The sequence below is a fragment of the Neomonachus schauinslandi genome, chromosome 5, assembly GCF_002201575.2.
Source record: "Neomonachus schauinslandi chromosome 5, ASM220157v2, whole genome shotgun sequence".
Lineage (NCBI taxonomy): Eukaryota > Metazoa > Chordata > Mammalia > Carnivora > Phocidae > Neomonachus > Neomonachus schauinslandi.
In genome coordinates this window covers 127089454-127112244 of record NC_058407.1, presented here as the reverse complement: position 1 = coordinate 127112244, position 22791 = coordinate 127089454, and the positions used below count along the sequence as shown (strand labels likewise).

The 22791-nt window shown below is 44.4% G+C and overlaps 1 protein-coding gene across 2 annotated transcripts in view; it reads left to right on the top strand.

Moving 5' to 3' along the window:
• Positions 1-12158, top strand: part of CELF2 (CUGBP Elav-like family member 2) — a 295483-nt gene extending 283325 nt beyond the window's left edge. The window contains exons 11-14 of one of the 2 annotated variants that reach the window (XM_044915547.1): positions 1111-1308; positions 5695-5838; positions 9060-9231; positions 10605-12158. In XM_044915547.1, coding sequence (XP_044771482.1) covers positions 1111-1308; positions 5695-5838; positions 9060-9187 — 470 coding nt within the window. In that variant the 3' untranslated portion in view covers positions 9188-9231; positions 10605-12158. Of the gene's footprint in view, positions 1-1110; positions 1309-5694; positions 5839-9059; positions 9501-10604 lie in introns of those variants that run through there. The other variant, XM_044915546.1, reaches the window with a different exon arrangement.
• Positions 12159-22791: the final 10633 nt, after the last annotated feature.

The window sequence follows — 22791 nt, the reverse complement described above, 5'->3', positions numbered from 1 at the left end:
AGTCCTAATCCATTCAAGAGTTTCATTAATGTTTTCAGTAAGTTCTTCCCAGAAAACAGATCTTTTTTAAATGTTTTAATCATAAAGGCAACTAAAGGCTATTATGATGTCACCTCTTCCATTTCCTGAGTTCATACGAAAGTTAGCACTCTATAAAGTGTTGCTTGTTTTGACTCCGTACTCGGGGAAAATGTGGCACAGTCAGCAACCATAACAGAGCAAAAGAGCAGCCAGGATACAAAAAAAACTCACGCGCTGGCCAGCATCCAGTTCCCATCCGTGAATAGCCAAGATCCAGCTTACAGACACGGGTATCACTTCAGTTAACGGGAAAACACGACATGGAGCGCTTTCAGGGGTGCATGCTCCCGTGACCCGGATTCATATTAGCGTGTGTGTCTGCTGCTTAAGTTGGCCCCATTCTGTTTGGAGCCTTTCCCACTGAGGAAGCAGCCTCAGTTCTCTACAGTTAGATTAAGGGTCCCCATTTTTGCTGGGCTTTCATTCTTAATCAGCTAGACGAGTCTTCCTAAGGGCCTGTCCCTGACGACATCCCTGAGCTATTTCAGGGGGCCGCACACAGGTTTCCTGGGGACAGAGCTGGCCTCCGGGACCATCTCATCAGCCCACTGACGGAGACAAGTTTTATCCCTTTCTCCGCAAACCCTTGAGCCATCCCATGGCTCCTCAGAGCGCCCAGGAAATGGATTTAAGTGCACAGCTGTTACAAGCCCGTCACTCACGTTTTCTTACATGCTTCTGGGCTCTACGAAGGAAAAGGCTCTCATTTCAAAACGATACCAGTACTTGCCAGTAGCACCATGCATGGAATTGCAACGTCCTGTCTCACTTCATGCCTCCGTGAAGTCTGCTCACTGGCCTTAGGGAGTGACGGCATCATTGCTCAGGGGGTTTCGTGGGTTTTGTTGTGTGTTCCCCGTTGTGACAACGTGTTGCCTCATAGTTCCGTGTTCACTTCCATGTCAGGTTCATCGGTGTGCTAGCTGCATGCACTTGCTGTTACTTGTGTCAAATGATTCTCTAACTTCCTTTGGAAAGCACTAATGAAAAGTGCTATTTCTCTTCTCTATTGTTGGGTTTTTTGTAAAGTTGCTCAAATGCTCTCAGGTATGGCGGCTCTGAATGGAGGACTTGGCGCCACGGGCTTGACGAATGGCACGGCGGGCACCATGGACGCCCTCACGCAGGCCTACTCAGGGATTCAGCAGTACGCGGCCGCGGCACTGCCCACTCTGTACAGCCAGAGCTTGCTGCAACAGCAGAGCGCCGCGGGCAGCCAGAAGGAAGGTAGGTGCTTGCCCGGGCCCGGACGGCCGAGGCGCCCGTACAGCCGGCCTCCGAGAAACTCGACGGAGCCAGCGTCCTAGGAGAAAGCCATTATTTTACTTCTGCCCTTCATGGGGTGGGGTTCGTTTTTCTCCTTTAGAAAACCTAACAGGACTAAGCCATTGGTTTGAGTCTTCTCTCCTGTCCTCCTCAGGCTCGTACTTCTTTTATGCTGTAATTTTTCATCAGTCTTTTAATTTACCTCCTCAGACTTATTTCTCACCCACTGCGTGCTTTTACGCAGTTACCTAGTAGTTGCAGCCCTCAGAAACCTGGCAGGAACCCGCTCTCCCAAGTCAGCAGGGGCCGTCCACTACACATTAACTGCTCCCTAGTGGAAGGGGTCAGTCGATGGTCTTCCCAGGCATGTCCCAGGTATCTGGGCATCCCCACGCCCTGTGGCTGGTTAGCTGAACTCTTCATAGGCGAAAGTTTCCAGGGTAAGGATGAAACGCACCATCAGGATCGGCTGGGTCTGTGTTGAATCGGGGGTCTTCTGAGGAAGTAAGTACGTGACTGATGGTCTTGCTTCTCTGCCAATGAGGCAAAGTGAGTCTCAGGAAATGAATGCTAAGAATAAATTCAAGCTAATTCTAAAACAGTTAATGAACCAGTCCAAAGAGGGAGAGCTTGTCTTTTCCTTTCTTCCTTTGGTCTCTTCTCCTTAGTAGAAATTGCTTTCAAGCAAACTCTGCACCATGATGATATTTATTCTCTTTCACACCTGTTGGGAGTATGGCATAAGAGGCTAGAATAGGGAAGTATTGCTGAGGAAGTTTGTACAAATTTCCTTCCCTTCTTTATCCTCACCCCACATTTCCAAACTGTTCTTGTCTGAGTATTTTAAATATGGTGTTCTATAAGAATAGAATGTTTTAACTTTGTAAAGTTGTGAACTTTAAAAGGGACACAGCTTTAAAGATACTCTTGTAGAACAAAGGTTTGTTTCCATTTATAAGTAAGAGATCGTTAAAAATGAGATATATGAAAATCTAAATTCTTCATTATTTCAACTTTCTCTTTATTCTTAGCTGTGACTGTTAGTGTAGATTTTTAAAAACCTGCACCACCGTTCAGGCAACTGTATTTCCCGAGGCATGTGGAAACCCTACGTCATAAATACCCTGCCTTCCCAAAGAAGGGCCTGCACTGAGGTCCCTTGTCTGGGGTCGGACTGCCATGGTGACTGTGGTAGGAGGGGTCTGTGAGATAATGATGTTCTTAGGTGAAAACATAAAAGCCGGTTCCCGGCAGGATTCTTAAAGAATCCTGGCCACTGCTCCACTGCCCAGCAGAGCCTTAGAGCAAGCGACGTGACGGATGTCACCGAGAAACACGTCACCAGTGGACTCGCCATGTACTGGTGCAAGGATAGAGTGTGGGCCCTGAAACAACTGTTCTCTGCTGCTTTACCGCAGCTCACTGCCCCACATCTCCATGCCTTGCCTTTTTGGGATTGCCTGTGCAGTAGCTAACCGTCTGGGATTAATGTGAATAATGGCTGCCAACCTGGGGTCACTGACATTTAGGTACTGGGGCTACCAGTAGTATGGTTTAGTTTTGATTTTTGTGGTGGTGGTGGTGGTGTGTTTTGGTTTGTTTAGCATTTTTAATCATCTCCCACCTTCTCATACCTCTCTTCTGATCACCTTCTTTTCACCCAGTTGATGTGTTCTCAAGAAATTTAAACCATCCTAATATTAGTTTAACCACAACATAATTTTCAAAGCAGGTTATACTTGGAAGGAAAAAAAAAATGAATTCCACAACTAAACAGATTTTTAGATTTTCTGCTCCATGGTTTTGTCCTTTAGTTCAGAGAGTTGAAAGTCAAGTTGATGCATTTAGTCATGTACCCTAGTATATATTTTCCCACAGGAAAATGAGCCAGGCTGGCTTTGCTACTGTTGTTGTTTTAAAGTGGCTTTGATATATTCCCCAGCTAAATCGTCTGAAAGATTATGGCATCCCTATCGACCTCAATCCAGGAAAGTTGACCACCTTTCCTGTCACTCCTGAATACTCTCGGACCTCTGTCATACCTTCCCGTGTTCCTTGATTTGCAGGAGGCAGTCACGCACACACAAGTAGGTAGAGCCTCGGGAAGGCCACGAAGCAGCTGGTAGGGGCTGGCCGTTGGCCACAGATACCCCAGTGCTCTGTGCTAGACCAAGTGCCCTATCTGAGAAATACAAAATGTGAGCACCCAGCCAGCTGGGACCAACACTCTAACAGAGAACTCCAGTAAGTTAAAATGACATGTACTGGGAGAGATCCGAGGAATGCGTGATTTGTCAGCACGTTCTTACTAAAAGCAACAGTGAGGTGGATACATAGGTGGAACCCTCAAAAACGTGTTTTTGTGTTTCGGCCCTTGGTATCTGTGGCAACAGCCGCCTTCGTTGCACGGAAGAGAGGTTTTCCACATCGAGTCACCTTTTTCTCATTTTAGTGTTCACAATTTTGGCAGTTTGCAAAATCAAACTATTTCTGGTGATAAAAACTGTGGGGTCTACACTAGGAGATGCTGGTGGCACTTTACCTGAGAAAATGGTGAATAAAGAACAGAGCCTCCTTAGATTGACCTTTTTCATAGTTTCTTGGTCCCCCCCCCATGTGGCACAGATACAGTTGGAATGTACAGTGTTCTAGAATGCCAGGACTGTCCAGGCGTAGCCAGTAATCTGACAGAGTACATTAAGTTGCACTTTCTCCCTGGGTGGGTCCCATAAATCCTCATTTGTACATGTGGATCTTTTACTGAGAAGGAACATGAAATCTGGGTGGTGCCAGATTTGCCCAGCGCATACTGCCGAAGCCGTGCCTGGCCTGGTGGCGCTCCAAACATCCCTTTCCCATGTTTTGGTTTTTCACCTAGTCATACTAAGTAAACCAGGAAACATTTGGGGACCTAAGACCTACAACTGTGTCCCTTGAATTACAGACTGCCTCCTTGGCACTGGAATGTGGATATGTCCATGGGAATTGTGAGCGACACAGAAAGTTGAAGTGGTCATGTTGAACTTAAATGCTTCATCTCTGTGGCTTCAGAAACTTGCCTCCAGAAGACATCCTTGGGAAAAGTCCCACACATTAGAACACTCTTCTTTTGTGGGGAGAAACTTGGTTTGACTCTTCTTTACAAAGATGTTTCTTCTCTTTTATTTTTACAAAGTTATTCTTTCTCCAGTTTTACTTTTCTTAGACCCAAATACTAACCACCACCACAGCCCCTGCGGCATCCCAGTGGGGCAGGCAGCTCTGGTTCCTCCCCTGGATGCCAGTGAAGGTTCCAGGAGTCAGCTGCCAAGGTTACTTCATCGGTTTTTGTGAGCACCCTTCCCTCCCAGACACCACGCCCCGAACTTAGAACATCTTAGAGACATCCAGCCCTTGGGGGGCCTCTCCAGATGAGTGGGGGGGGGCGTGGGATTGGTAACTACCCCAGGCGGCCTTGGACCTGGAAAGCCTCCTTGTTAGATGACTACCTCCCATCAGGTCATTCAGATTCCCTCCTTTTCACCTTCGGATGGCTCTTGGGCAGGTGGCTAGAGAGATGGGGAAGACAAGGAGGAGAGCTTACCTCTCTAACCAGTGTAGCTGAGAGGACCTTCCATACTCTGCCCTTGCTTCCTGTTTCTCTGGAAAGTGACGTCTCTGAGCTTGGTCTCTGCCTAGCTTCTGCACCTTGTGCGTTCATTTCCAAGGCTAATCCCCAGTGGTATAATTCCTATCACAGCTGTGAAACTCTAGCTACCTATTTTTCCCTGCCTTGACTCACTGCCAGTCATTTCTAATAAAAATGATTATTAGACTGTGTTAAGAGATTTGGCAAATCAAAACTGGATGGATAATTAGGTAAATGATTGAGAAATCCAAGCAACATTACGCTATATCCATTATTCTAAATTGCTGCAATTTGCTTAGAACACACAGGATACTCTCAACTCCAAGAGATCATCTATACATACAACAGAACACAGCCACCCAAGAAAAACCCACTCCTGCATTCTCCTCCCCACCTCTACCCCATGGGGACCACCCTCACCCCTCAAGAAGAGGAGACTGAAAATATGTACACTAAGCAAATGCGAGCCACAGAAGATGATCAGTGAAAAGACAGCTATTGCTGACCAGTGTCTTTGGAAATCAGGAACATCTGAAGGATGATTCCCGTCCTGAAAGACATACCAGCACTTGACATTTATCCATCTATCTCATTCCCTTCTAGTATGAGAGAGAAAGGCAAATGCTTAGGCTATCTGTTGTTAAAAAGCAGTCCTAAGAAGAGGCCTTGGGAACTAAGAAGCGAAGAATACCTTACTCTGATTTTTTTTTCCTCTTTAGGTCCAGAGGGTGCAAACCTCTTTATTTACCACCTTCCACAGGAGTTTGGAGACCAGGACATTCTGCAGATGTTCATGCCTTTTGGAAATGTTATCTCTGCTAAAGTCTTCATTGACAAACAGACCAATCTGAGCAAGTGCTTTGGTATGCAAAAGAAACCAAGCCAGAATATTACAGTACAGTCCCAAGTGTGAGGAGTCATGGGAAGGAAAATGTAAATGGCAAATATTTGAGAAGTCCAGATAGGGCCTTCCCTGGGTGGTGCTGTTTCCTGGTGTTCTGGATCCATGTAAGCAGATCGGGCAAAGTCATTTAGTCAAAAGCAGAGGAAGGGGCTATATAAAAAGGAAGGATCTGGGAAACGAAACTAAATGCCCATGCCTTAGATGATGTTGTGTACTGTGCTACTCAGGGTCTTACTGCACGCGGCTAGTCATCTTTCACTAGTTTCTTCAAGCCCCACCGATGGAACCACGAACTTGAGCAGAGGGAGATAGTTAATGGACCATAGCGTAGTTTAGGCGATCCTGATACAGAGTAGTACTGCAGACACTCTGCCACGAATTCCGTAGCCTTCTAGGTGCGGGAGGCTTCTGGCACTTGTGGATCTGGGTAGCATGTGGTATGGGGAAGGCTTCCTACATTCTCACATACCTTCACAGTAGGGGTGTGGCCAGGCTGCCCACCACCCTGCAGCCCCCCCCCCCCAAGCTCGGGACGGGGAGTTGATGCCTGTCACGGTCCCGGGAAGTGCTGCATTATGCTGATTCGGGAGCCAGAATTTGGGATGATGGGCTCTGCAGGGCCTGCCCGAGTGGATGCAGAGCCCGGAGATGCAAGCATTCAGAGAACGCTGGAAAACCCAGGTCCTCAGTGGCCTGGGCTGTCGTGCCCTCCTTCCTCACGCAGCCCAGACTCTGCCTCCTAGGGCAGTCTGTGCTCCCTGAGAGAGAGGCACACTCTCCACTGGCCCTAATGTTTTAGAAGCAGGAGCATAGCGTTCATTAAATCTATTTCTTGTTTTGCTTTTTGAACCCCTTTGGTCTCCAAAGTGGCTTAGAGGCTAGAATGTTCAGAGTATAGATTACTTGCTTGGCAAGTTCTGGCCCAGTCTGAGATTGAACATTTGCCTTCATCATTCCTCCAGTCTAGTAATTCAGGGAGGGAGTAGGCAGTAACAGCACAAAACAAAGTGGAGTAGATCCAGACCAGAGGAAATACAAAGAGAACTATATGGTATGAAGAAAAGCATCAAAGGTGGTAGGAGTGGTACTCAGACTTAGTACCGGCTAACTGGTAATGGGCAACGGGTGTAGAGAGAATGTTTTGGCTTCTAAAACCCCATTATCGTAACGTCTTTCTGATCTCTGTGCCATCATCCAGGAAGGTCTGAAGCCTCTGTTGTTAGGGGAATTAGTATGTCAACCATTGAAAGTCACTGTTTTTACCCAAGTGGCCAGGGTGTCAGCCTGAACCCACCCCACTATCGCTGCCGCTATGACAAGTACATAAACCCCCTTGTGATGGCGCACCAACAAGTGAAATGGAAAGGGAGTGGTTACATAGGGGGCGTGTGTGTTTCGGTGGGAGCTAACCACTCGGAGCTTCCCTGAGCGAGGTTATGAGACAGACTTTTACACTCATCACTAAGCAATGTCCTGGGCTTATTTGCAGATCGGAAAGGGATTGTGCTTCAGGGTCTGATTTTGAGAAAACCAGTTAGTGCCTTGAAAAGAGATTGTATCAACGAAGGTGTAATAATGCAGGCTATACCGATGAATGTCAGCAGACAAGTGTATTTAGCACTATGCACTGTTTTCAGTTTTTATCAAAAGCCACAGCATCCCAAACCTACATTTCTCAGTTAGGCGGCCTAATTTGCGGGGGGGGAGGGGGGGGAGGGCGGTCCCAGATTTGCTAGCCTTAGGTAGCCCATTCTTTCATGCTAACCTCTTGGCCGGGTTTTGTTACCCATTTCACCCTTGACCCATTTCCATTCTTTAATCATCTTGCTGCTTCTGGGTAATGACCTAGAAGGAAAGGAGAAAATCAGAGCCAAACTCTTGGATTCGAGAGCACATATACTGGGAATTAGATTTAGTAAAAATCTGTACCACCATTTTGCAGTACAGCCTGCCAATGAAAAGCTTTTCTGCATTATACCATATGCTCATTTTTATCGGCTGAGAACTCTGCTGAAGGTATATTTATGTCCTTTTCTTCCTCCTCCAGTTTGTAAAGGAATTTTCTCTTTAGCTTTAGACTTTAATAGCAGATAGTTGAAGCAGCTTAGTATAGAACCTTCTGAACAGCTGATGTTGAGAACTGAAATTCACCCAGTATAATAGCTTCCTTTCAACACGAGAAGTAGGCACAGTACAAACTCAACACCTTTACATCGGCATTACCTAAAGAAAGTTTTGCATGTACCCTCCTACCCCCCACTGCCAGTGTTAGAGCAAACTATGTGATCAGAAGTCTGTTTCTGGGTCTTTGCAGAGCATCACTGGCCCTTTCTCAAAAGCATGCCCTCCCTGCCATTTTGTACAGACAAAGATACTGGGAAGTCTGTGAGGATGGCTCTTAAGCCCTAAGCTGTTCAGACTCTTTATTCTTAGGGGGTATAAGGTAGCAATTTCCAGTCTGTTGAATGCAGTGGAGCTTTGAAAATGGAAGTTGAGATGATAAGAAAGGGCCGGCATTTCCCTTGGGTCCATAGGTCCCTCTCAGAAATAACTCCAAAATGTTAAAAATCAAGTACAAATTATCTTAGAGTTAATTCACTGACCCCATCCGAAAGTCGAACAGGTGTGGGCTGTGTGGACACAGACGGGGAACTGGAATGAGAGTCGGGGTGTTTGCAGTGTACCGTTACCAGCCCTTCATTTAAACCACACCTGCTTGGGACATGTGAGCCTCTGGGGACCCTGCGAGCCCTGGAGTATCTATGCCTCTGCCTCTGTGAGCACCACCAGGGGTTCTGTCCGAAGGATTCCAAGGGCCTTGAAACACAGACTTGATCGAAATCAGTAAACAGACCAGGAGTCTGAGAGTCTGAGATTTCGCTTTTCACAGAGGAGGGCGTTGTTGTCATGATACCAAATTCCTAGTCCGACCAGCTTTTTTCACTGTTTCTCAGTGGATGTTCCCAGGGGTGGCCGTAAAACACACCCCGTCCGTCCACAGCCGGCACACACTGAACTGAGCAGAGCTGCTCCCAGCCGAGCCCACAGGATGTGCCCACGCTGCCCACCACGTACAGTTACACTCTCCAGCCCCCGCCCCCCACAATGTCCTGCTCCCTCCTGTCTACTCCGCTGCCCCTCCATGTTGATTGCCACCGTCCTTCCCCTTGTGTCTTCCAGGCTTTGTTAGCTACGACAATCCTGTGTCCGCGCAAGCTGCTATCCAGGCTATGAATGGCTTTCAGATTGGCATGAAACGCTTGAAGGTCCAGCTGAAGCGCTCCAAAAACGACAGCAAACCTTACTGATCCTAACCCCAGAGGCTCCCTGCTCTTATTTTAGCTTTCTTAGGGTAAGTCCCACAAGCCAGCCTGTTCTCAACAGGAAAGGCAGAGGAGGACCACATTGCCAACTTTTACCAAGAGAGACGGTTATTTTTACAATAAGGCCTCCATGTCCCCTCCCCTGCCCCCCACCCAGTTCGCCATAATTAAAAACTTGGGCTACCTTGTTTCTATCAAGTAAAACTCCTCTTCCAGTTGTGCCACTGTATTCTCCTTTGTTTTGCAATTTGAATCTCCTTTTACCTTTTTCGTTTTGTTCTCGTTTTTTGCTTTTTTTTTAAAGAAAAATACACATAAATAAATGACATCTTGAGAATTTAAAAGGCAAACAAAGGCTAACGTGCAATTCTAACTCTGAGACCCCTGGTGCCCCAGAGCACTGCCTGGAGAATTCACCCCTCCTGTCCGCGCCCATCCCTAGGAGGGCGCCAACCGTTTAGAGGTTAAGGTGGTGGCCTAGCTCGAGAGAGAAGCCAGGAGAAGCACTTAAAACAATACAAACGTCTTTCCACTACATTTGGTTTGTTTTAACAAGTAGGATTTTATTTTAGGGTTCAAAGAAACATGACATTTATTGGTCAGATTATTACACTGGTTGTCTATTTTGTTGTTTTATTTTAGTTTTTAGAAAGGATTAATGTAAAAAAAAGATTTAGAGATCTGTTTCTTAAAGCTACAGGGTTTAAAAATAAAATAAAAATGAGTGAAAATACTTGATGTTTCTTGAAAGATAAATTTAATAATAAATAAATAATACATAAATACATAAATAAAAAAGAAAGCCACAGGCCTGTAAATTTTATTTGTAAAAAAAGCATTTCTATTTTTGTACAAAATTTTTACTGCCTCAGAAATAATGGAAGTTATTTATTGCCTATTGTTAACTTATTGGGTACCTAAAGAGCAGTTCTCTGTGCTAGCTAGATCCTTTTGAAGTAGTCTCTAGAGGAATCGTTCTAGGAATGGGCTTTTTTTCACCGTTGAACCCTAGGCCTACAGTTCATGCTTTTCCCTCTTGTTGTTCGTATCTGTCTGACGATTTTGTTTGTAGCTTCCATGATCTATCTAGTTTATAGTTCGGTCGTCTGACTCTCCCCCATATGTTACATCCGTTGAAACTGGATCCTCCCCTCCTGTCCCTCGCCAGCCCCCACCCCAAAACTCCTGGAATCCATCCCCTCTCCTCCTCCGGATGGATTCTCTTGGGGTTCCATTGTGCTGTGGATAAAGATTGTAAGAAATGCAAATTACGGGAATGGCTCGTAGACTCCCGGGATGACCTAAGATTTGCATTAGTTTTTCTCCTGCACCCTTAAGAGTGATTTTGTTGCTGCTGCGTAGATTCTGTGTAACTTTTTACTCTCCCTTGTTTTCTCCCTAGACATCTTCATGCCCGTTAGTTCACCGTTTGCCTAGCATGTCCCTGTGGCGTCTCAAAAAAAAAAAGTTTCATCGTCCCGTCATTGTTTCTGATGTCTTTCTGACCTCACATCACATTTGGTTCTCCTACTGACCTTTGATCTAGTTTGACCTTTGAAATTTGCATGTGACCTCATCTAGCTATGAATTCTGGGAAGTCAATGTGAAAAACATTGCTGCATTCATGCAAGACTGAAATTTATTATTAGACAAATTAATTATAGAAAAAAACCTGTGGCAAAAACGTTTCTTTCTTATTTTTTTTTTTCTTTTCATAAAACAGACTTGAAAGTATTATACAGGGATTGGCATTCTTCCCGGTCACTGGTAACAATAGCAATATGTGTCCAGGGACACAGAATGTTGGTTTCTAACAGACTACTTCCAAAAACAGTTTGAGAAAAAAAACTGTCTGATTTTAAGTCTCTAGAGGTCTGTAATAGTTTTTACATTTTTCAGGCAGTGTAAAGTTTTTTGATAAGGCCATTTTAGGTGGCTCACTTTCTCATTAAGATATATATATAGAACCACTTTTTGTAGATTAGTATAAGAAAAATATTTACCCTGTTTTGGGGCAAATGCTACCTATTTGTGTCACCTTTTGCTGAACTGACTCACAGTTAGACAATCCATGGTTTAATGCACATGAAATTACCTATATTTTATACTGTTTCAATGTACAGGAGAAAGGTTACTGTAAACTGTGTTATGTTGGTGCTTCTGTGAATTAAGTTGTGGTTTCAATCATGAGTCTTATGGTCTTAATGTTCTCTGTTGATAAGACAAGGTTAGAATTGGTTTACTTAAAGAATTTCAAAAAAAAAAAAAAGTTTGCTTAAAAAAAAAATTTCATGTGAGGGGGAAAAAAAAAAAAAAAAAACCTATTCCAGAATAAGTTTTGTGTTGGCTTGTAAAGCATTGATGTCATTTTTTTTTATTGTGGACTATTTAGATGTGTTTGTGTTCAGCAAAATGTGATTTTTTTTTCTTTTAAAGAAAAAAAGTGAAAATATATAGTGCCAAATTCCAAAGGTACTTCCTTCCTAGAGCTTCAGTGTGTTTCTTGTGAGAAGTAATTTGATAACATGGGTATTTTATTATGTGTTTTGTATAAATCCCTAATATTTAAAAAACAAAAAACAAAAAAAAAAGAGGTTAAAAAGTTTGTTAACTTGCTATCCTGTGGTCTTGTTGCCTGAAATTGTTATTGTTTGTTATTTCTCTATGATGTTTTTTGTAAGACATTGTATAAGTGCCCATGTCTCACTTTTTTAACCGCTCTGCACATCAATGCTGTGATGGCAACCTCACGATGTATTTCCTTCATAATATATGGAAACCTCTAAGGTGAGAAAGTTTTGAACTTCTAACCCTTTCTACCCAGAGCTGTCTGGAGCGTTGGTAACTTTTTATATACCCTTGTTATTTCTGTTTGTTCCAGGGTGTTTCTAATTTGGATTCCCCACCCCTCCCCCCCATACATCTTTGAGTTTTGTCTTTCCTACTTTTTTTTACCCACTGGTTGAGATCCAAAAGAAAAAACAAAACTCCACAAGGCAAATCTGAAGGGAAAAATATATTTTCACCCTCTCCGTTTTTTTTCTCCTCCCTACACATTTTTTTTTTTTTAGTTTTGATTATTTCTGGTCATTTTAAAAAAACTAATGTGCTGCTGAAATTCCTTCTCTGGTTTTAATTAGAAACAGTTGACTGGATAAACCTTCTAAGGGAGATGGTAGGTAGATTCAGCACCTACATTATTAACCTTAAATTCTATATGCTTTTGAGATCAGGTGTAGGGGTATGTTCTAGTTCAGAATATTTTCATATGCCTTCCAGTTAAACGACTTTGTGATGGGGTAGTATTTTAAAGGATTTTGTTTCTTAAATACTCCCAATTAATGATGTTTCTAATCAGCCACTGTGCTGGGCATTCTCTGATCCCAGGAGATACCTCTGATTAAGCAAGGTGCCTGGGGTTAGAAGCTGATAGTCCTTTCTTTCCCTGCCTTTTTGTTAATTTTATTAATTGAAATCATTGAAAGGGGACTGACCATCTAAGTCCAACTCTGTTCTTTATCACAGTTACTGACCAAATACCTAGCACCAGATCCTGCTGCCACTCTATAAAGTGCCATATTACTTTGACTTCGACTTCACGTTGAACAGAACTCTGTCTTGACAAACCCCAGTGTCAACCCTGAGGCCCCAACACAAACTCCTGCCTTCTTGAAAGCAGGCCCTGGAAGCGTCTTTGTCTTTAAAGGAGTTCAGAAACTGCTGGCTCCCTTTCCTTCCTCCTTTTCCCACTCACCACTCTGTTCAGTTTAATGTGGACGTGATAGCCCTGGGATGGAAAGGACTAGCCTCTAACGATGCAAAAAAAAAAAAAAACACAAAAACTAAACATAAAACAAGTTTCCTTCTTATAGCACATGCACTTACAATGAAATGATCTGTATTATCCTCACACGTGTTTACTACTGCTGGGGCCTTCCTTCATCCTTTGAGGGCTATTTTGTACTTCCTGCAGCCATCAGCTTAATACCAGGAGTCCGCACACATCTCTCTCTCGCATACAGCATAGGGTGGTTTGTGGACGCACAGCACACAAGAGAACACCACCATCTGAATTTCAGACTGTCCTCCTTTCACCCACCTGCATCTCCCCCAGAGGAGCTTGAATGCCGGTGACAAGAGGCTCAGGATGGGCACTTCACATTGGGTGTTTCTTATTTTGCAGGCGACCAAAACAGTACATTTCAGGGGAAAGTCTTTTTTTTTCTGCATGTTTGCATTGTTTAAAAGCTGACCCTCCTCAGAGACAAATTGTCCTTTTACTCACTTTATCTTTTACTATCAAAGGAAAAAAAAGCTGCAAGGGTGCAAAGGGCCTGTGCCAGAAGGAAAAACACACAGGGAAACTGCTTTTTTTAAAATCAAGTGTAGAGAATAGTCATTTTTACACTAAATTAGAGAATTGTGATAAAATGGCAGTCCTCAAAGGTGTAACAAGTTCATCTTTCTTTCACCATAGGGGTTATAGTTCTTTGGCTTGTGCTACTCTGGACTCATTTTACTGTTTGTTTTTATTATCTTAAGTGCTAATTAACAAGAAGAAATAAAATTTTAAAAAAACCTGTAGTTTCATTACCTTTTTGAATAATGTCATACAAAAAATGTATTTGTGTTTTTTTGTGCTGTGAGAATTGTTGTTTGTAGATTAATAATATCATTTTGTTTAGAATTACAAAATAGTTTTTAAATATTGTCTGAGAAAAGCCAAAGTTAATGCAACCTAGTGGAAACTGTAAGACCATTTACGAGTATTGTTTGTTTTATTGATGCATTTGGATTTTGTTGTTTGATGGAATTTGAGCCAAAAAAAAAAAAAAATACGCAGGCTTTCCTATTTCTACAACTGATTGTACTTACGCATTTTGTACCAGTGGAACTTTTTATACTGGAGATTAAAAAAAAATGGAAATTTTTGTGGCTTACTCTAGTGGCCCCTGACTGATTCCAGGTCTGATTTCTGGTTGATAGAAAGAAAGTTGCTTTTCTTTTGAGAATTAAAAACTTTGGCTTGATTTCTTTTTTCCCTTTGCTTATATCTAGCATTAGAATTTTGTCTTAAAATACAGCGGTAAGTTTCACTTTTTATTCTGTATTGTGCAGTTACACAATAAGGTAATTAGATTTAGAAGTACTCAGTCACTTTAAGTGGATAAATGTATTAGTTACAACTTTAGGGGTTTGCTTTTTTGCTGTTTAGATCAAAGTTTTTTCTGATTCTTCTGTCCTCATTGTGAACATAACCGTGTAGTTGAAATAGTCAAACTTATTTTTGTAACGTATGTTATTGTGTGATGCAGTTTTTTGCTTCTGTCTCCAATATTAAACCATTTTCCTAATACTTGTTTCTCTCTCTGCGTGTTGTATTGTTGGTAGTCATTATATGTTGGTGATACATCTACACACCTCACTGTTTCACGTATCTGTTTTTTTTCTATATGTTGTGTAAAAAGATACAGTCGATTCCACCTAAGTGAATATCTGATTTGGGGAAAAGGGGAAAATGCACACCAGCCACCTCTGATTTCTGTACAACAGCCCATTCTAACCACCGCTTCCAAGACTGATACTTATTTCTGTGGTTCACCTAAATAACTGCCTGCAGAGTTGGATTTGCCCAGACCTCTTCCGGTCTTCTGACCCCCACTGGTACCTGTCCCCCCCCCCCCCCCCCCCCCCCCCCACAGATGCAGTTCCTAGGGCTCGCTGCTGCGTCACTTTAAGAAATATTAAGAGGAGCAGAAGCAGAGCTAGGGTTCCTTCCACCTCCCCACAAGTCTAAAGGCGTATCATTACCAACTCTTCCTAGGGACTAACCGCGTTTTTCAAAGAGCTGAGCTCTAAGGGAAGAAACGACACACTGACCTGGTGAATAGAGATGTGAAAGGGTTAAACTTAAGTTTACGCGTTCCTATCAGTCACACCTATGTATAGAAAAGTAATTTAAATTATTTCTTTTTAAGAGCTGATTGAATCCAGGAGCAGCTTTAATTATTGAAAATAACAGAAAATAAAGGGACTACTTCCAAGTGCTCAAAAGGAAGCTCTTACTTGGTGAGGTGGGAGGGAAAGGAGGTAAAGGTTCTCATGCTCACGTCTTCATGATACATCATCCATTTCCAAACGAAAGCCAAGGATGCCATATGCATCCACACAACTCCCTCCTGAATGAACACCTTGTCCCCCACTATCACCCCAACCCCAGTTACCAAAAGAGAACTAAAGGAACAACTATTCCTTGTATGCCCTCTGAAACCGAAGCTCCCAGCCACCCTCCCGTCTCTGCCCATCTCTTATGCTCAGGAATCGGACTGCTCTCCAAGTGCTCTTAAAAGATCCCATTGATGTTTGCTCCCTCTGTCTTCTCTCTCCTTCCAGCTTTTCAGACGCACAAACTCTGTCTGACTCAGGCCACCCTGCACCGGGCAGCCTTCCTCCCGCTGCCAATGAGATTTTCCCCGCAGGTGCTCAAGCCCTTCACCCTCTGGTTTCGGCGGCCCCTCTGGCCCCAAATGGTCTTTTCTAGTCGGCTCAACAACAGAGGGACCTGGTGAGGTGGAGGAAAGGAGGCTCTTTTCCCCCATAGGCCGAACACCTCAGTGAAGTGACTTCCACCAGCTCCAAACCTGCACAGATGGGAGCTGACTTCCTGCCAATAGTTCTGCTTTAAATCTCATAGCCTTCATCAGATTGCCTCTGAAAACCACTGCTTACCTTAGTGGGGAGAGGGCGAAGGGTGTGATTTCCTTTTTTTTTTTTTTTTCTTGATGGGGGGTGTGAGGGAGGGAGAAGGGGGTAAAGAGGGTGATCAATTCTTTCCAAGATGCAAGTGTTTATTTTTAAAATCTATAATACAAGAATGAATATATATATCCATCCACCATTTGGTATAAGGCAAAATACTCATGCTAAGTAAAAGAAGGGAAAGACAAAGCCAGTTTTTTTGTTGTTGTTTTTTAGAAAAACAACAAAAATCGTAATTCTCCAAAGAAGGGGACAAAAATGCTAGTTCCCTTAAGCACTCATGACTGTAAAGTTGGTCCCTGCTTAAATTCATTCTTATCATTTTGATTCTGTAAAACATCGCTGCAGTGTTAGTTAGCAAGGTGTATCTGTTTGCCACCCACGGACCACCTTGGGAGATTACAGGACTGTCACCGTTTACCGTGCTGACGGCAGCCCATGACACTTCCCAACAACCCACGGGCTGGGCCTCTCAGCTGCAGGCTAGGAAACACAGTGAACATCGATGTACTGTGCAACATTCCTGATAAGTGAATAAGCTGATTGCTTGGTCACAATGTTTTATTCACTTATCAGGAATCGACTGTTCTGCTAATTCGCTGTTTTTGTTTCTCATCTCTGTTGTAGCTCACTACTTTTGCTGTGTTCTGTTTTCTCCTCTCATGCTTGGGCAAAATCACTGGGAATATTATCTTCATGTGACCATAAAACGTTTATATCAAGTGAAATGATATCTTAACAAAATCTATGCACTTGCTATCAGGAACACAATACTGGATGTGTCTTATATATATTGAACTATATAGTACTCGATTTCTTAAATAAAGCTTAAGAAAGGACTCTGTTGTGTGTAAAGTTAATGTGATTATTTTTCAAGGCAGTGTTTCCAAGGGGTATTTTTGTTCTTTTAAGTCTTGAGTGATACAGGATATTTTTCATTAAAATTATATCACTGGCTTTATGACTTAATATTCAATAAATTTTCTTTGGAAACAAAATGGAGTGGGGGGAAGTTCTTCCGAGCACATTTTAGCAAGAGACATCTGGAAAACCATCCCCTTCCTGGTGACCATGGCAAACCTCTACCCAGGGCACGATGGGTGGCAGGAGAGAGCAATCCCTTCACGGCCCAAGGCCCTTGGAAAGCATCTAGAATCTGCCCTAAACTAGAAAACCCAACTGCCTTTCTGAGTGTGATCTCTTCAGGCTCAGAAGAAAGGAGACAAAGAAAGGCAGCTCCAGGAATAATGCTGGTTTGCGTCAATGCTTTTCCAAAGTGATGTGACACTGGAAACTCTCTCTACGCTGCTGGAGCGCCATGGCGCCTCTATTCAGGACTGCGAAAGGAGAGAAAGCAAGAGAGGGTGTTTGATCATTCCGGAGGAGAAGGGTAAAATTTCAAAGCCATATGTGAGGGAGACATCCTACAACAGCTGCAAAGCTTAAATGGGAGTCCTGCTGCTTGGCCCCTTGAAGAAATACTTTTGAAAATTTTCCTACAGGCCATAAGTCTGAACAGAATGGAGCTTTCTCTTGAATTTTTTTGCTTTGGGGTTTTATGTTAGATTTGTTTTTCTTGATTAATGTTTGATTCTAAGAAAAACTCAACTTCTACTTGCAAAACGGCACAGACATCCTAATCCTTTATAAAACAAATCTTAGTAATCCCTGATAATGAGGGACAGAGAGAGCATGGCTAATGAAAATCCACAGACAATCCAAAATTCTTCCAGTCTCTGCCTCCTCCCACCCCAAACCTCCTACTCATCAATTTGGCACAAAAACAAAACAACTTCTAGTGAAAGTGAAGGATCAGAGAAATAGCCAAGGGTAGTTATATCAAAAGGTCTTGACAGACTATGCTTGCTGGAGCCACATAGTTTGGGGTTAGAGGAAAGAGGTTCTGTTTAAAAAAAAAAGAAGAAGAAGAAGAAGAAATTAACATTTTGAGAACCACTGCTCTAAATGACCTGGGCTCAAGTGTTGAAAAGCTGGCTACACATGGAGGTGCCCTAGGAAGTACTTTTTTCATAGTCTTGCCTTAAGCACCCATCACATAGCCAGACGGCATCTTCTTCTTTTAAGAGAAGACATCCAAGGTAATAATGGGGAGAAGAGCTCTGAGGCTCGGTCAGGGAAGAAGGGACACCAACAGATGCCCTCTCCATCTTAGCCCCAATTCAGTAGTTCCCCCCGCTGTGGACTAGCCACCCAGGGGCTATACGCTGGGAGACCTGGCTCAGAGTGAGGCCTGAGGGTCTGCAGGTGGGACTTTAGGGAAAGGCTACATTTCTTTTCATCTTTTTCTGTGGGGCAGCAAAGTAGCCTGGTACCAACTCATACCTAAGGATGTTTTTAAAAATAAAAAATACACAAATATATAGATATTAGATCTATAAATCTAAAAGACTGGTCAATTATAGTTAAAGCCCCAAATAAAAATGCCCTATTCTGAGACTGCATGAACTTTCTAACATGAAGCTGGTGTTAAAGGAGCATTCTCCAGTGAGCCATTCTGCCTCAGTTTGAATACCAGCTCTACCACTAATTATCCACATAACCTCTCTGTGCCTTAATGTCATTAGCAAAACGGGTTAAAAAAATACCTTCCACATGGGGGTGATTATGAAGATTAATTAAGCCAATACACAGAAAACACTCAGAGCAGGATCTATCACATTGCCAGTACTCAGGAAGTAGCAGTGGTCGTATCTACCAACCAAGTCGGCTCAGCTCCTCTCTGCTGGCCTGGTCTATTACTCTCTCCTACCATGCGTCCTCTCCGCCAACCCCAGAGAGACCCACAGCTCTCCCTGGGTTCTTGGGACAAACACGGACAAGGCGCAACCAGATCCCACAGCTCCTCGCAGAGAGATCTCTACACTAATAGGCCCTGGAAGAGGCTTTTCTCCTCATGAGAAACGATACACTAGAAGCTTGCCCACCCTACCTTACAGGCTAGCACACCCACACAGTCCTGCTCTAAGCCGTGAGGACCAAGAACTACATTCTCAAAAGGAACAACTGATTCCTCACTCTAATCCACCCCTTCCTACCTCTAAGTATTATAATTAGGTCTCTCTTCCCCAAAAGAAAAGTCCAGCTATCCAGTTTGGGTCCTAAGTGGGTGTCAAAATCACCTAGAGATTTGCCTGCAACAACCTATAGGTTCTATGCCCTTCCAAGACAATGCTGTGTCCTCAGCAACAACCAGAATCAAACAACTTTGACCACCTTGAGAAAGAGCAGAGGGCAGGGCTCAGAAGCCTGGATGCGGCCAGGCAGAGGTCTTTCTAGACCACCACCCCCATCTTCACCCCACCCCCAATTTAACCAAAGGCACTCTGCTTTTGTTTGGTTTATTTATTGGTTGTTTCATGTAAATTTTATTTAGGAAAAAGACATTTTTCTACTAAAAGCACAAAAGATTTTTAAAACACTGCTTTAGAAGAAGGTAACTCTGAAAGAGGCTTATCAGTACTTAAGCCTTGTGACAAATATTCACTGCCTTTGAAGTCACTCTCTCCTTTCTTCTTTCCTCGTCTCTCTACCCCTTCTATTTTCTCATAGTTCTTTGTCCACAATGCATCGTAACATTCACTATTGTGCGCTGTTTACACGTTGCTTATGTCTGTCTCCTGAAGCTAAACCGTGAGCTCTTTGAAGGAGAAGCCTGTCTCTCATTCATCACTGTATCCCCAGTACCTCACACAGTACCTGCCATATAGTCACTGTTCAAAAATGCTGGATGGATGGAAGGCCGAATAGGAAGACGAGTGGCTAGATGGGTGGGTGGGTGGATGGATGGATGGATGGGAAGGCAGAAAGGCGGGAGGGAGGGTGGCTGGATAGAAGGGTAAAAGAGTAGGTGAGTGGATAGATAGATGGATATATCAATGTAGCAGGTGATCTTGCTGGGGCTGGAGAACAGCATTCCTTATTAAATGGACAACTCAGGAAATATCCATGGAGAGGGAGGTCTGATTATGGTATGGGCTGAGGATGGTGGAAACTGGAGGCCTCTTGGCAAAAGTCAGGAACCACTATAGGAGGCCTGAGACACAGGTAGGGACAAAGAAGAACACTCATCTGCTTATGGGTCCCAAATATGCAGGTTCTTCCTTGTTGCCACAGGGCTAATCAGCCACTGGGTCCTGAATGGAAGGACATTCCTACCATTAGGTCAGGACACCTTCAGTGTACTGTCATCGTTTTTTAGGCTAAATTTTGCACCTTCTCCAAAATATTTTATATCTAGGGACTGTTCCTAGATATAAAGAGACCAGAAAAGCTACAGAATGAAGTACAAATCAATAAAAAACAACTACGAATAAAGGCAAATGATCCTAAGGCATTGCTGAGCAGCAGGTCAACTCCAATTTGCAGCTACTGCTCAATCTGCCAGCTGAGTACCTTGAGCAGGATGGGGTCTGGACCAGCCCACAGGCAGTATGGTACAACTAAGTCACTAGAATGGCCCTGAAAAGGCAAAAAGTTGATGCTGCTACTGGGATGCCACTTAGCTCTGGCATCCAGGAAATGTATCCAGTGATGTGTCCCAACACGTCAATAGCTACCATAGAAATAGTGCAGCATCAGTTAATCATTCATTTATTCCAAAGATCCGTAGTAACAGCTACCACACATGAGGCCCTCTAGGAGGGGGAGGGACTGCAAGGAGAAGTAATGCATGATCCTGCCTCCAGGAAACGGCCGTAATTAGCATCTGTGTCCGGTGAGGAGAAACCCTTCAAATGAGGAAGAGTAGTAGTCCAGACAAAACACTGTCTCTGCACAACAGACGGCATATCCCATGGTGCCCACATGGAATTAGGTACTGAAGACCCACAAAGAGATGGCAGCTGTTTCCGGTTTTCTAGTCCTTGGCAGAGCTCAGCGCTATCAGACACCATGTCTCCCCGGCTAGAGCTTAAAGGTATGTCCTGAGAGACAGTGAAATAAAATGGGTGACGGCAGCAGAGCAGCTGGCCCTAAAGTCCTCTATAAACCAAAGTCTCTACAAAAGGCAGAGCTGAGCGAAGTGGCCCTACGTGCTCAGGTCATGTCTCCAAACGGGCCAACTACGGCACACCCCTACCAGTCCACGGAACGTGTTCCATCCCCTACTTCCACCTCTTCAAAAACTCTGACCTGAAACAAATGAGAACCTTCCCATTCAAGAGTACAATGAGCCTGGGAGGGGACCAGTAGGGGAGACAGAGCCTTGGCGGGAACGAGGGATGGGGGCTGTGGCACGAGACGTCCTGCAGAGCCGAAGGTGCAGTCACCATCCACCTGTATGCAGGTCCAGGGCGCACAAGCTTGCTCTCCACCCAGTTGCTACTCGGCCCACCTTCCCATCCCACTGTGAGTATGCCCCACCATCCAGGAGCCTCCTTCAGCTCTCCAACAGGGCTAGATCCACCCCTATTCTTAGGAGCAACTTCAGCCCCAACGCCAGAAGATGCTGGTGACATCTGCCGGCTTTCTCTGGAATCCCACCCTCTGCAGAGCGGCCTCCAGAGAAAAAGGGATTTCCAATTCAATTCAATTTCCCTGTTCCTGGGATGAAAGGTGAGAAAGGCAGCCTCCTCAAGTTGGCTAGAACAACCAAAAAGGAAATACTGGGGACTCTGTCATTAAAGAAGGGGATAGGACTGATATCACTAAGATGGCCATAGGTTGTTTAGGTTGTTCCAGACTTCACGCCCCCCTCACAAGAAGAACCACTAACAACTATTCATGGATAAGACACCACTGAGAGAATCCTAGAACACAGTAGCGAGGATAAAGCACCCCCCAACACCACAGAGACCAAGACAAACCACACCGGAAGGGTAAGAGGCACACTACACGCTGACCACACTGCCCTTCCCCCAGGCCAGCACAGCACAATGCCAAGAAGTCTACTCTGAGCATATGGTTCCTCCAGTGGGAAAACAGAGCTCAGGGGTTCTCTTTTCCCAACCCCGTCCCTAACACTGTGGGTTGCTTCATGGGAGCCCCTACTCTGGTTTTGCCCCATAGGGTATACAGGAGATTCTGTGGGGCTTGATCACAGGGAATCTGACTGTGACAGAGAAGCAGGGACAGGTGTACAACAACTAGCACTCAGATATTGGGAGACTAAGTTCAACCTGTAGAGCCCAAGTAGTACTGCCAACCAGCGGATCTGCTCATCTGCAGAACCAAATCAGTGACACAGTCTGACTAGGAAACTCAGCTGGACGTGGGTCTGCGGGACTCAGGTCCTCTAATAAAGAGTTCTGCTGGCCCTGGAGCCTGGTCTACCCAGGTCCAGACAGAAGAGCTGAGTCAGCCTCACCTACTATCAAGGATGGCTCCCAGCCCCTCCCAACCAGAAAGCCTGTTATGGAAAATTTAGGAGTTGCCCTCTGAGTCCCACCCAAGCAGGAGAGCTGAGTCATAGCCCCATCTGCTGCAGAGTATGGCCCCCAGCCCCATTTGACAGAAAGAGCCCGCAAGAACATCTTGAAGCTGCTGCATAACTCAGTGATGCTCAAGCCAGGAGGCAGATGGGCAGAGCTGATTACCTCCAGAGCAAAGCCAGGCGTCTTGTTTGGCCAAGGAACCTGGGGCACAGGTCAGCTTGAGTCAAGACTACAAGGAGCCTCAGTGGCCTTGGAGCTGCCTCTCCTGCTATGCTTGAGCAGGAAAACTAATTTATAGCTCCACTTATTGCTGAATACAGCCTTCCGTCGGCCTGACAAGAGAACCTTACCAGGAAGTGTGAAGCCCACTAAAAAGCCCTGTTTACCATGGCGCCGGAACAGAGAGCACAGCATGTGGCTTTCCCCGTCTGCAGAGCA